Raw genomic sequence first — 13,368 nt, forward strand, 5'->3', positions numbered from 1 at the left:
AGTTATATATAAATATATTTTAATGGTTTGATCAAAAATGATTAATATTGTACAGTTTTGTATAATAAGCTTATTTTTAATGCACATACTTTATAGGTCCTACTTTATATTAGGTGGACTTAACTACTATGCGCTTACATTTAAATTAATCATTTGATAGAACGGATTTATTGTGTACATACATGTTTTTATATTGTACTTATATTTAAAAAAAAAAATCTGCATGCAATTAATTTCTGTAATTACATATATAGTTACACTGTTGACCCATCCCTTACACCTTAACCCACCCTTAAATCTACCCATTCCACCAAACCTGTCCCTAACTTTTTTTTTTTTTTAAATAAGTCTTTGAATCTAAATAGCCTATAAGTATATCCCATGCATACATTTCCTGCATGCATACATTTTCCTCACAGTTCATCAAAATTAAGTGTTTAATGTGAAATGGTTCAGATGATGTTATTGACTTATGTCTGTCAGATGATGAAATGTTGATGGGTGGTTCCTCTCTAACCCAGGTCTAGGACGGTGTTACTAAAAAAAATGTAGCTACATAAACTTATCTGCAGAGAAATTATCTGAACTCAAAGCTAGAGAAAAAGAAATCTAACCACCTGAAAGTACCCCGTTACTGTTTACTGAATGAGAAAAAGTTCAGAATGAGTGTGAGTGATATCTGTCTGAATAATTCTGACTGAATCACGAACCATACGGATATTTGGGCTGGCACCTGGAGTGGCCAGTCAAATTTAGGGGTGCATGGCTTGTGTCCATGCTGCTGGTCTTATTCGAAGTTAAAGCAAATGGCCTGAGCCTTTTCTTGAATATATCCTGAGTCAGTTGAATTGATAGAGCTGATGGAGTTCTTCTTTCCAGGTACTGTGAAGGAAAGGCGTTTAGATCAACTTTTTTATTTTTTATTTATTTTTATTTTTTTATTCCATTAGAAATTACACATACTAAACCAAATGCATGAAACCCAGTGAAGTTTGTTTCAGGATGGTGTGGCATCATATATTGTATGTTGTCAAGTTATATACACTTTATACTCAGTTTACATAAGTGATGTGTTTTATACTCACACATATCAGATGTTCCCTCATCATTTCCTGCACTGTATATCTCCTGTCTTTGGTTTTCATTTATATTCTCTGTGTGCAAAAAAATGTAGATTATTAAAAAAATATTGCTGAATGCAAATTATGCCAATTATGTTTTTAAAACATGCCTTTTCAGTATATCCTCAGATGAAGCACAGTAGATTGACTCACCACTCAGAACACCAACACACTTAGCTTATAATTATAACTATTGTTAATTGCTTGATGCTATTGTATTTTACAATGTCATACGCACCACATTCAGATCTTAAACATGAGTCTTCTGACAATCTGGCATCTTTTATTGGCATTGATGTGTCCTCACCAGAACTGACTAGAAAAGAATTCGAGACACAGGAATGAAGAAAAAGAATATTTCACTGTTTTGATCTTATAGTTGTAAATATACAGTGCCCTCCACAATTATTGGCACCCTCAGTAATTATGAGCAAAGGCAGCTGTGAAAATAAATCTGCATTGTTTATCCTTTTGATCTTTCATTCAAAAACTTCACAAAATTATAACCTTTCATTGAAGGAAAAGAATTGAAAGTGTGGGGAAATCACATTATGAAATAAATGTTTTTCTCCAAAACACGTTGGCCACAATTATTGGCACCCTTTTATTACAAAAAATTTTGCAACCTCCTTTTGCCAAGATAACTGCTCTGAGTCATCTTCTATAATGCTTGATGAGTTTGGAAAACACCTGACAAGAAATCATAGACTATTCCTTCATACAGAATCTCTCCAGATCCTTCAGATTCCCGGCTCCATGTTGGTGCTTCTTCTCTTCTCCACTAATTTTCTTTAGGGTTCAGGTCAGGGAACTGGGACGACCATGGCAGAAGCTTCATTTTGTGCTCAGTGACATATGTTTGTGTTGGTTTTGATGTTTGTTTTGGATCATTGTCCTGATGGAAGATCCAACCATGGCCTATTATTGGATTTCTAGCAGAAGCGATCAGGTTATGATTTTTCATCTGTTGGTATTTGCTAGAATCCATGATACCATGTATCTGAACAAGATGTCCAGGACCTCCAGCAGAAAAATAGTTCCACGACTTTAAAGATCCAGCAGTATATTTAACCTTGAGCATGGGGTACTTTTTATCCATGTGTGCACCAAACCCATCTGGTGAATTTGCTGCTAAAAATCTCTTTTTTTTAGTTTCATCTGACCATAGAAGCCGTTCCCGTTTGAAGTTCCAGTCAACTGAATATTCTGGAGATTGTTTCTGGATGAGAGCAGATGATTTTTCTTGAAACCCTCCCGAACAACTTGTGGGGATGTAGGTGCTGTTTGATCATTTTTTTTAGGCTTTCTGAGACTCAAGACTCAACTAATCTCTGCAGTTTTCCAGCTGTGATCCTTGGAAAGTCTTTGGCCACTCAAACTTTCCTCTTCACTTCACATTAGGACAATTTAGACACACGTCCTCTTCCAGGCAGATTTGTAACATCTTTAGTTAATTGGAACTTCTTAATTATTGCCATGATAGTGGAAATGGGGATTTTCAATGCTTTAGCTATTTTCTTACAGCCACTTTCTATTTTGTGAAGCTCAACAATCTTTTGCTGCACATCAGAACTATATTCTATGGTTTTACTCATTGTGATGAATGATTACGGGAATTTGGCCTTTGTGTTTCCTAATGTTTATACTCCAGTGGAACAGGAAATCATGGCTGGACAATTTCATGCTCCTAGTCACCCTGGTGTGCTAAAAAATGTAAATATGAATGGGAATATACTTCAGAGATATTTTACTCATAAGAATTTCTAGGGGTGCCAATAATTGTGGCCAACATGTATTGGAGAAAAACATTTATTTCATAATGTGAGTTTCCCCCCACTTTCAAATGTTTTACTTAAATGAAAGGTTAGAATTTTATGAATTTTTTGAATGAAAGATCAAAAGGATAAACAATGCAGATTTATTTTCACAGCCATCTTTGCTTATATTTACTAAGGGTGCCAATAATTGTGGAGGGCACTGTATACAGGTTTACTTTTATGTATTGTATGACTCACAGTCTAAAATAGAGTCTTTGCTCTGTCTCTTCTTTTCTGACACAATGATATCACTGTTCTCTGCCATCATGTGACACTTGATGATTTCTGTTTTGAAACAACATGTATTGTGAAAGGTGCTATACAAATAAATTTGACTTGGCTTGAAATTTTTAAACTGATCACTAATTTCTCATCATTTATCATTAGACCATCATGATATATCAGAAACTAACAAACATAGTACTGCAAATATTTGACTGATGATATGATTATATGTATGCATTTACACTGTGGACTCCAAAAGGGTTTAAAATATTATGATACTCTGGTACACTTGGCCGTGTATAATAATGATGAAATAATTACCTAATAATAACTGTACGTTAGTGCTGCAAAGATATTGCACAATGCCAATAACAGACTTTCTCATCTGAGCTGATCAGAGGTCAAACAGTGGTGGTCAATGTCAAAATGACTGAGATGGCCAAACAAACAAACAAACAAAAAAAAGTGGGCATTACTGTTACAGAACCGAGCAGTCAGAAAGTGAGATGTAAGTAGTTAGAAATGTTAAACCTACAGTAACGAGTTTGCAAAAAACTCACAGCCACAGTCATTTTCAGCCCTGGTATAATGTGAATATTGTGAATGAATATGATGAACTCATTTACACGCTGCTCAGACCTACACTAGAAAGGGATAGATAGACAGAAAGACAGACAGATAAACAGATTATAAATATTCGATTCTGATTCTAAAATTCTGTTATTATTCAGTTATCATTTACCTATTCAAATTTTTTATTACAAACTCAAATGCAAAGTCAGTCAAAAAAGACTGACATAGTTTTAAAGCTAAACTTGTTTCGAGGTCTTCAGAATTGCATGGAAAGACAACACTTCCCGTTATAAAAAGGCTCTAAAAGTAGCCAGGGCCAAGCATATCCACAAACTCATAGATAATAACCAAAACAATCCAAGGTTTAGTTCAATCCAATCCTTGTTTAATACAGTGGCTAGATTAAAAAATAAACAGACATAACCTGAACTAAAAATTCCATTACACTTTAATAGTATTGGCTTTATGAATTTCTTCACTGAAAAAAATAAATAAATAAAAAATCAAAAGCATCAGAAATACAATTGTAAATGTACAACCTTTGTCAGTGTTTTATGATTCAGCCTCATTTATCGTCCCTCAAGAACAATTGCAGTGCTTTACAACTATAGGACAGGACGAGCTAAATAAACTTATCATTGCGTCTAAACCAACAACATGTTTATTAGATCCAATACCCACTAAACTACTGAAAGACTTGTTACCTGTTGCCTCTTCTCAATATTATTAACTCGCCTTTATCTCTAGGTCATGTCCCAAGACTGTTCAAGCTGGCAGTCATTAAGCCTTTTATTAAGAAACCACAATTAGATCCAAATAAATTAGCAAATTATAGACCCATTTCAAATTTTTATTTTATGTCTTAAATACTACAAAAAGTTGTGTCAGACCAATTGTGCTCGTTCTTGCAAAAAAAAAAAAAAAAAAAAAAAAAAAAAATCAGTCAGGATTCAGGCCTCATCATAGACAGCAACTTGTCTTTCTAAAATCATATTTCATATGTTATAAAAAGACCCAAAATGGTTTAGTTCCTGTGCATTTAACTGATCTTCGATTGCCCTACAATCCATCATGCATTTTAAGATCACGAAACTCTGGGCTTCTAGTATTACCTAGGATATCAAAGTCTTCTAAAGGAGGGAAAGCATTTTCACATTTGGCTCCTAAACTCTGGAATAGCCTTCCTGATAATGTTTGGGGCTCAGACACTCTCCCAGTTTAAATATAGATTAAAAACCATTTCTTTTGCCAAGCATTCACATAATTCATCTCATATCCTTTTACTCCAATTATATCAGATGAAATGCACACGACTATCTTTGCTTAATGTTATGAACAGCAGCTTATGAAGACGTGAAGAGATGACACCAACCCCTGCAAGGACTTCAGATGAAGCAAATTCTGGATCAACATGCACCAATCCAAATTTTGCTATATATCCTAATCATTGTTCCCATTCAGTCGGTCATGTATGAAGTACTTCAGACAGACCAACGAATAGGAATCTCGCTAGAGAGGCCAATCTACTTCGAGTGTAACTAAAATGAGCCAATGCACACTGGCATGCAATTATTTGCAGCAGCTGCTCTGGTCTGCCCTGCTCTGCATGGGTATATAACGAGCAGCAGGTGCATTGCATCTTTAGCTTGACGCTTCGGAGCCGAGCGGTTCGTTTTGTTCCTGTCTCCAATCTGCAAGCAGTGCTTCTAAAAAGAGCCAGTTCTTCAAATAAGAAGCTTTCTCTTCATTGGTGTTTGCGTGACGGCATTACGGTGATGATCGAGTCCTCTCATTTGTGTGTGTGCGCCTTCAGTGAGCGCTAAAAACCTGTTATTACAGCTAGTAAGAGCTGCACCTTCAATGAGAGTGAGTGCTTCAGCACCAAGAGAGAGAGAGCAAGTCTCCTAAAAGAGCTTACATGGGTGTGAGTTGCGTCTTCCAAAGATGACATTCCACCCATGTGTTTCTGGATGCAGTCGTTTCCTGTCCTCACTGACGGCCATGATCACTGTTTCACATGTCTGAGCATAGCGTAATGAAACAATGTTCATGTTTTCGCATGAGAACATGACCACGTTGACACGCCAGTTGCGACTCTTCTTTCTCCGGGAAGCTTGAGTCTGGCCACATAAACCCTGAGAGTGGTGGGGCATGTGCCTGTTGATAATTTTCCCTGCAGAAAATCCAGAACTGTAGCAATCTGGCAGTTAACCGGATCTGCATTGTGTGCAATACACCATCTTTCAAAGACACCCCACTTGATCTAGTGGAGGGAGCCCTAGCATTTAAAATGGTCTCAATAACATCAGGTGAAAGCCCTGTGTCCCTCAGTTGGTTCCCCTCAGGGGCCAAACATGAAGGTTTCCGCATCTCCAGCAGGGGATGAATATTGTCCCCTGCACCTGAGACAGAAGGTCCCTCCTCTCCGGTATCGCTAACGGCGAGCCGTCAAGGAAAGATATCTCAGAGAACCATATTTCATTCAGCCAATGCAGCACTATCAGTAAGAGGCAAGTCTCTTGTTGGCAAATTTGGCTAGAACTCCTGGGAGCATAGAAACCAGAGGAAACGCATACAGGCGCATACGAGGTCCATCTCTGTTTCATAAAATCTTTACCAGATTTGTTTCACTACCTCGGGTGGAGTTTCTACTGCCCCGTCGGTATGCTCTGTCTGGACAGTAGATCTGCTCCCACATTTTGATATCTGGGGATATAAATCGCCCTGAGGGACAGGAACTTGTCCTGAGCCCAGAGCATAATGCGCTGCACTAGCCTGTCTAGACGTCGCAAACGCAGTCCACCCTGGCGATTTGTATTAGAAGCTACCGCAATAATGTCCACCCACACTAGGACATGGTAACCCCTTAACTGGTGGAGGAAGTACTTCAGGGCCTGAAATACAGCCATCAATTCGAGGCAATTGATGTGCCAATCGAGATGATGACCTCACCATATCCCTTTGGACTGGACGGCCACCTAAGACCGCTCCCCTGTTGTTAGCATCTTGCAACATCAACGCATATAGAGTGGGACCCAAGGTAAAGAACCGGGGTCTAAGCCACACAGAAAGGGAACAAAGCCACAGCGCGTAACCCTTACCATAAACATGGATTTTAAAAAGGGCACGAAGCACTCAGTGCATGCCCTTGCCCTTATTTGCCGTGGGGAATTGCTTGGACAAAATTGGAACCCAAATTCTCTCTCAAAAAAAAAAAAGAGCAGTTCCTCTATCTCTGGGTCCCAAGAGGGCACGGAGAGCAGTGGGAGGCCAGAAACCTCACCACACTCATCCTCCTCTTTATCACCAGCGGGCAGCAGCACGCAGTTCGAGAAGGCAACCAAAGCTTCTCCTGCGCCTCCTGCCCAACCGTGGAACCAGGTAAGTGTTGCACAGCACACTCAGACCCCGCTACAGGCCGCCTCGTAAGAGATCCCCTGAGCCGCGTCCCTGCGTTCCAACTCATTGCCCCACTGTGGGTACGCCTATGGTCCCCTTGGTCCAGCTGGTACGGTCTCTGCGAGCCTGGCTAGTGCTCCCCAGTCCGTCTCGCTGGCTCATTCGGACCATCAGGCTCAGCTATGCGATTCAATTTGTCCGCCGTCCCCCAAGTTCAGGGCCAACCACTTCACTTCAGTGAAAGCAGTCAATGCCCAAATCTTGCGTGCGGAGATCGCGGTCCTACTGGCGAAGGACGTGATAGAGCCAGTTCCTCCAGCTGATATGAGGTCAGGGTTCTACAGTCCCTACTTCATTGTACCCAAGAAAAGTGGTGGGTTACGACCAATCTTAGACCTGTGAGTTTTGAATCGGAGCCTTCACAAGCTGAAACACATTTTCAAGTGCATCCGTCCCCGAGATTGGTTTGCAGCGATTGACCTGCAGGATGCATACTTTCATGTCTCGATTGTCCCTTGACACAGCGTGGCATCGTGTCACATACTGAGTGGCAATCACTCCGGAATGCCGCCAAGCCTTCAGCCCGTGGTCGGACCCCTTTTTTTTGGGCAGGAGTGCCCCTAGAGCAGGGGTCTCATTTATAAAGCGTGCGTATGCACAAAACGGGGCTGGAAACGTGCGTACGCCAGTTACCACGCAAAGGTTGTGATCTATAAAAACAAACTTGACGGGAGAATGTGCGCACCTTTAAGCAAACTTTGAGCTGTGCGTACGCACATTCTGGAGACAAAAGTGATATGAATTGAGATAGTAGATGTGCTACTTTCGATCACTTTTCCAGTGACACGCTGCTTTAATGAAAGCGAGGAGCGCTGGAAGCACAATAATTCCTCTTTAAACTAAACTGCAGATGTTATGACAAAATATTTTTTCGAGAATGACGATCAGTGATGCACACTTAACTTAGATATTACGGAAGACACTGCTGGATTCGGTGGTCGAACGGTCCGTTGTCCAGTTTGAATAGGTCCAATAATATCTTACTGTACAACCACAGCTGCAGGAGGTGTTGATGTCGTGTGAAGGATCTTCAAACAATTACTATTTGAAGGATATAATTTGAGGAAAACGGTAAGATTTGCATGTTTTCTTTTTAAAATACTTTGTCAGTGACGCGCCGAGTCAGACGATTGTAGCCTATTTACACTGCAATAAATAAGTAGGCTGATCTGTTTCCACTAAAAATAGCCTAGAAACTTCCTAAAAGATATGTTCACCTTATCAGCAAAACTGCATACATTTGATTTGAATTGTTTAAAACTATTAAAATACTATCTGGCCAGTTATATGAAGTATTTTATACAATTTTGTTTTTATGGATATTTAGATATATTTATTCTAAAACATAAAGAGGATATTGGATGATCTTTATCAATATAATGTGTGGCACAAATTCCATTTATAGTCCATATCTAATATTTTCCAATGTCTTGTAGGCTACCTTTGACGGTGTTAACCGTGGTGTCACGTGGATGGGAATATGTATGTAAATGATATGCAGATGAGGTTATGCATAGTAAAACTAGGCGTCGTAAGCTCCATATATGGTGATTTCGGGGAGGAGACAGGGTGGAGATGCACGTACGCACAATCTTCTGCTGACTGGGATTTATAAAGGGATTTGTGCGCAGGATCTGGCGTACGCATGATTTTATAAATCAGATTTTTTTTGTGCGTACGCAGTATCTAGCTTTTGCGCGTACGTACACTTTTAGTAGGCACATCAATTGCCTCTAGTTGCTAGCAGTACGTCTCGCTCTGAGCAATCCTAAGAAGGCGTTACAGGGCAGACACGTACTGGTCCGCATGGATAACATTGTGACCGTTGCGTACATCAACCATCAGGGTGGTTTATGCTGCTGTCGCATGTCGCAACTCGCCTGCCATCTCCTCCTATGGAGTCAGAAGCATCTGAGGTCGCTTCACGCCATTCAGGTCCCCGGGGTGTCTCCACCGCGTGTCCGACGAGCTTTCACGAGCTGCACTCCCGGGAGAGTGGCACTCCATCGCCTGGTGGTCCAGCTGATTTGGAGAGAGTTCCGGAGGCTCAGGTAAACCTGTTTGCTTCTCCAGAAACCTCTCACTGCCAGCTGTTTTACTCCCTGTACGAGGGGACATTCGGCACAGATGTGCTGGCACACAGCTGGCCCCAGGGCCTATGCAAACATGCGTTTTCCCCAGTGAGCCTTGGCCTCCATCAAGAGGGTAGGGGACCTGCAGGCATTTTCGGTAGACGAATCGTGCCTAGAGTTCGGGCCGGGTGACGGCCACGTGGTACTGAGATTCCAGCCTGGATATGTGCCCAAGGTTCCTACCACTCCCTTCAGGGACCAGGTAGTGAGCCTGCAAGAATTGCCCTCAGAGGAGGCAAACCCAGCCCTGGCTTTGCTCTGTCCAGTCTGCGCCTTGCGAATGTTCGTAGACAGAACTCAAAGCCTCAGGACCTCAGACCAGCTCTTTGTCTGTTACAGAGGCCAGCAGAAGGGAAAGGCTGTCTCCAAGCAGAGGATGGCCCACTGGATAGTGAATGCCATTGCCTTGGCTTACCAAGCACAAGGCATGCCCTGCCCACTCAGGTTGCATGCTCACACTATGAGAGATGTTGCATCCTCCTGGGCGCTGGCTCGTGGCACCTCACTGACAGATATTGTAGAGCAGGCTGGGCGACGCCTAACACGTTTGCTAGATTCTATAGCCTTCGTGTTGAGCCAGTGTCCTCCTGTGTTCTCACCTCAACCGGTCAGAGACATGGAGAGGCCCTGGCTTAGTGTCGGCTTGCTGTGCTTACATGCGCTTATTGCTTCAGAGAGTCCCTACGAGGCAAACCCTGTAGAGTCCTCCGATTACACTTCGGCAGCCAGATGTGGTGGAGCGTCTGGCGCCAGGCCTATACTTCGTTGCATCCTTGAGAACTGGATTTAGGCTGGGTATCATATGTGTGACCCTACGGGGATCCCATATGTGTAGTTCCACGGTTGTTACTAAACAAAGCCCGTATCTTTCCCTTATCGGGTTGGAGTCACCCCAGTAACTTCCATATGTAGTACAGCCCTCTGGGGTTAGTCCATATGTACATCTCCACATAACTCCTTCGGGGAAGGATGTGGCTTCCGCAGTGTTCCTTTCCCAGTGAAAGGGTACGCTTTCCCAGTGTTGTCCAATAGTTTCACTCAATGGGTTAGGTGGAACAGCAGTGATCAACACTTTCTGTGTTAGCCCTGTCCCACCGTCCTTTAGGCAAGAGGGTGCAGGAGGCTTGTATAGAGCACTGGAATGGGTAGCGCCTGTGGCGCTTTGGTAGGGATTCCTATTCGTCGGTCTGTCCGACGTACGTCGAACTTGACCAACTGAATGGGAACGTCTCGGTTACAAAGGTAACTCTTGTTCCCTGAAACTTGTTCCTCAGCAAAAACCTAAAGATGCAATGCACCTGCTGCTCATTATATACCCATGCAGAGCAGGGCAGAGCAGCTGCTGCAAATAATTGCATACCAATGTGCATTGGCTCATTTCAGTTACACTCGAAGTAGTTTGGCCTCTCTAGCGAGATTCCTATTCGTTGTTTTTGTAACCGAGACATTAACATGTATTCATTACGTCAAAGAGCTTATTGTTTCTGCCTTAACCCTTTCGCACACAAGTTTAAAATATTCTGTCTGAGCCCCCAGCATGAGTTTAAGGCAACCGTTATTTAGAACGTATCACTTTATTGTTTCCATGGTGACACGTCATTGCTTGTCACGTAAACACACCACAGCGCTGTATGACTGATGATCTGCTTTTATTCAATTTTTCCTTTTTTATTCAAAATATTCACAAATTTGTTAACTATAGCATGAAATATCTGATATTCCGATTGTCAAATATGTGCAAGTGGATGTGTTTTGCTGTTTAAACAGCTTTATAACAATCGCGTTAGTTGAGCTGCATGCACGATGGGCGTAGCCATTTTAGTTTGTGCTGCACAGAGAATCGGATCTGTTGGATTTACAACATGTGAATTCATCCACTTCTCCCGAAATACATGAAAGTAAGTGAGTCGGTGAACTGGGGAAGACACAATGTGTATCTGATATGAATTAAACGTGTCATCTAATTATAATTGAAAGGGTTGTTATTTCCGCTTCTATAGACATGATTGTGTATTTTACAAACTCTAAATATATTGTTTTGTTAGTACTCATGTGTATTTAAATGTCTGAAACCTAAAATAAACATTATTTGGTTGAAAACACTGCATTTATGTGAAAAGCGCTGCGCGCATCCGTCTCTGGCTTAGCGCCAGCCAAAGCACGCAAGCATATTTGAATTTGGCAGTTGATCACGTGATGTGCTGAACGTTCTAATCACACCGGTGTGATTGTACGCTCCAGGGACCAGCCAAGACTGAACACACCGGTGTGATCGTACATGTCAAAGTGTTAAATTAATATATTGTTTTAAATTAATACATTGTTAGCTAACTACATGATTTGTATTTGTACATTTCTGAAACATCATTTGTATAGTCACCTCTGAAAATAGATTAAATTGTAATGTTGACATGCATTTTCTGTAAATCTGCTTTGAAATGTTATGTATTGTGAAAAGAGTTATACAAATAAATGTGAATTGAACTGAAGGCACATGAGGATTCTACACCTACAAAACAATATAACTATGAATCTATAAGTTTGTTACAATTACAATTACAATTTTGATGTATAAAATGTCTTACCTGATGTTTATTGCTGAACCACTCTTCTGTGAGAGGTAGCTACTTTCAATATGCGTCAAGCAAAAAAAAAGGAAATGCAAATTAAGTTCCTTTATATGACGTGCATCAAAACAAAAGAATCCATTCAGAAAAAAATATTAAGGTTAGAAATAATTTAGTTATAATATTGTGTACACTGTACAAATTTTTCATCAGGTAACCTAATAATTCATACTGTAGGCTAAATAAAAAAATATGGAATTATCAACTAAATCAACCTGACAAAGGTCAGAAATATACAGTAGTAGTTCCTTAATATATTTCATTTTTAGCAGTGTACTTTCTGTCATGTTTTTTAACGCATGATAGTCTTTTAGAATAAAGATTAAGCTGAAATAACACATTTTTGGACAAAGTTTATATTCTTCTGTATAGGCTATGTGTATTTCAGGCATTTTCATGCATTATTGACATCAAACAAGTATATTATTGTCACATTTTGGTTTAGTTTCTGTTTTCATGGCCTTTCAGTTTGTATAAACTTTTGAATTTCAGTTGCTGTTTCCCTGAGTTTCCTTAGTTACTAATTGTTTCTATGCTTACTGATTATTTTATTCACCTGTCTTGTTTGTTTGGTTGCTTGTTTGCTCTGGGAAATATTGTTCTGTGTTTTTATCTTAAGTTGTCACTTATTGTCTTTGTTTAAACAAAGCTGTTACAATGCATTTTGATTTGATTTGCCTGTTTGAACTGTCTTTATTTATTAAAGGGGACCTATTATGCAAAATTCACTTTTGCATGGTGTTTGAACATAAAGGTGTGTTGGCAGTGTGTGTACACAACCACCCTATAGTGATAAAAATCCACCTACTCCTTTTTTTGTTTAATCCCCATAAATCATAAGCAGTGTCTCAGAACAAGCCATTTCCAGATCCCTGGCAGTGTGACATCACAAAAGCCACAGGCTCTGCCTACGGATGTTGACAGACACTGACGTTTGAACATAGAACCGCCCTGAGCGCGTTCACAGCGAGTCTGCCATTGCTGCACTGACGAGAATGTCTCAGAGCGTTTTAGGTGTTCTGTAGCTGGATGGATTAATCCACATAGCTCTCTCCATTTACTCCCAGAATCTGAGCTGCTGAAAACGAGGTGGATTAATTTGGTTTTCCAGGAAAATGCTCCCTCAGTTCTGACGAAATTCATTTACTGTATGTCTGCGCGAATCATTTCACACCGGACTGCTTAGTGAACAAATATCAATACAAAGAGACAACACAAAACAGAAACTGTGCTAAAATATGCTACTCCAGGATATACAAGTAAAAACTGTTCGTGATCCAGCTTAAAGACTCCAGAGTGATACTGGATACGGCAGTAATGAAGGTAAGAGGGCACTTTATTACAATTCATCTGAGTTTATTTACTGGTATAAAGTTTATTAAGCACCACCTGAAAGGCATAAGGTCTTTATATA

The 13,368-nt window shown here is 40.6% G+C and overlaps 1 protein-coding gene across 2 annotated transcripts; it reads right to left on the bottom strand.

Annotated features, from left to right (window-relative positions):
- Positions 1-238: 238 nt before the first annotated feature.
- On the bottom strand, positions 239-12,623 carry zgc:194007 (uncharacterized protein LOC565039 homolog). Of its 2 annotated transcripts, XM_048211290.1 has the most exons (5): positions 11,913-12,623; positions 3,137-3,223; positions 1,360-1,437; positions 1,086-1,154; positions 239-882 (listed from the first exon to the last, which is right to left on the bottom strand). In XM_048211290.1, the coding sequence occupies exons 2-5, from the start codon at positions 3,204-3,206 to the stop codon at positions 788-790; spliced, it is 312 nt and encodes a 103-aa protein (XP_048067247.1). In that variant the 5' UTR covers positions 3,207-3,223; positions 11,913-12,623; the 3' UTR covers positions 239-787. The 2 variants fall into 2 exon arrangements, with proteins under 2 accessions (XP_048067247.1, XP_048067246.1); XM_048211289.1 differs by lacking the exon at positions 11,913-12,623 and having other exon boundaries at positions 3,137-5,314.
- Between the last annotated feature and the right edge of the window lie 745 nt (positions 12,624-13,368).

The sequence above is a fragment of the Megalobrama amblycephala genome, linkage group LG12, assembly GCF_018812025.1.
Source record: "Megalobrama amblycephala isolate DHTTF-2021 linkage group LG12, ASM1881202v1, whole genome shotgun sequence".
In the NCBI taxonomy this organism is placed as follows: domain Eukaryota; kingdom Metazoa; phylum Chordata; class Actinopteri; order Cypriniformes; family Xenocyprididae; genus Megalobrama; species Megalobrama amblycephala.

Coding starts and splice junctions, on each gene's coding strand:
- zgc:194007 (XM_048211290.1), bottom strand. CDS start 3,206: ATGATGGCAGAGAACAGTGATATCATTGTGTCAGAAAAGAAGAGACAG. Junction 1,438..3,136: donor CAAAGACTCTATTTTAGACT/GTGAGTCATACA, acceptor ATTCTTTTCTAG/TCAGTTCTGGTGAGGACACA. Junction 1,155..1,359: donor ATGTTTAAGATCTGAATGTG/GTGCGTATGACA, acceptor TTTTGCACACAG/AGAATATAAATGAAAACCAA.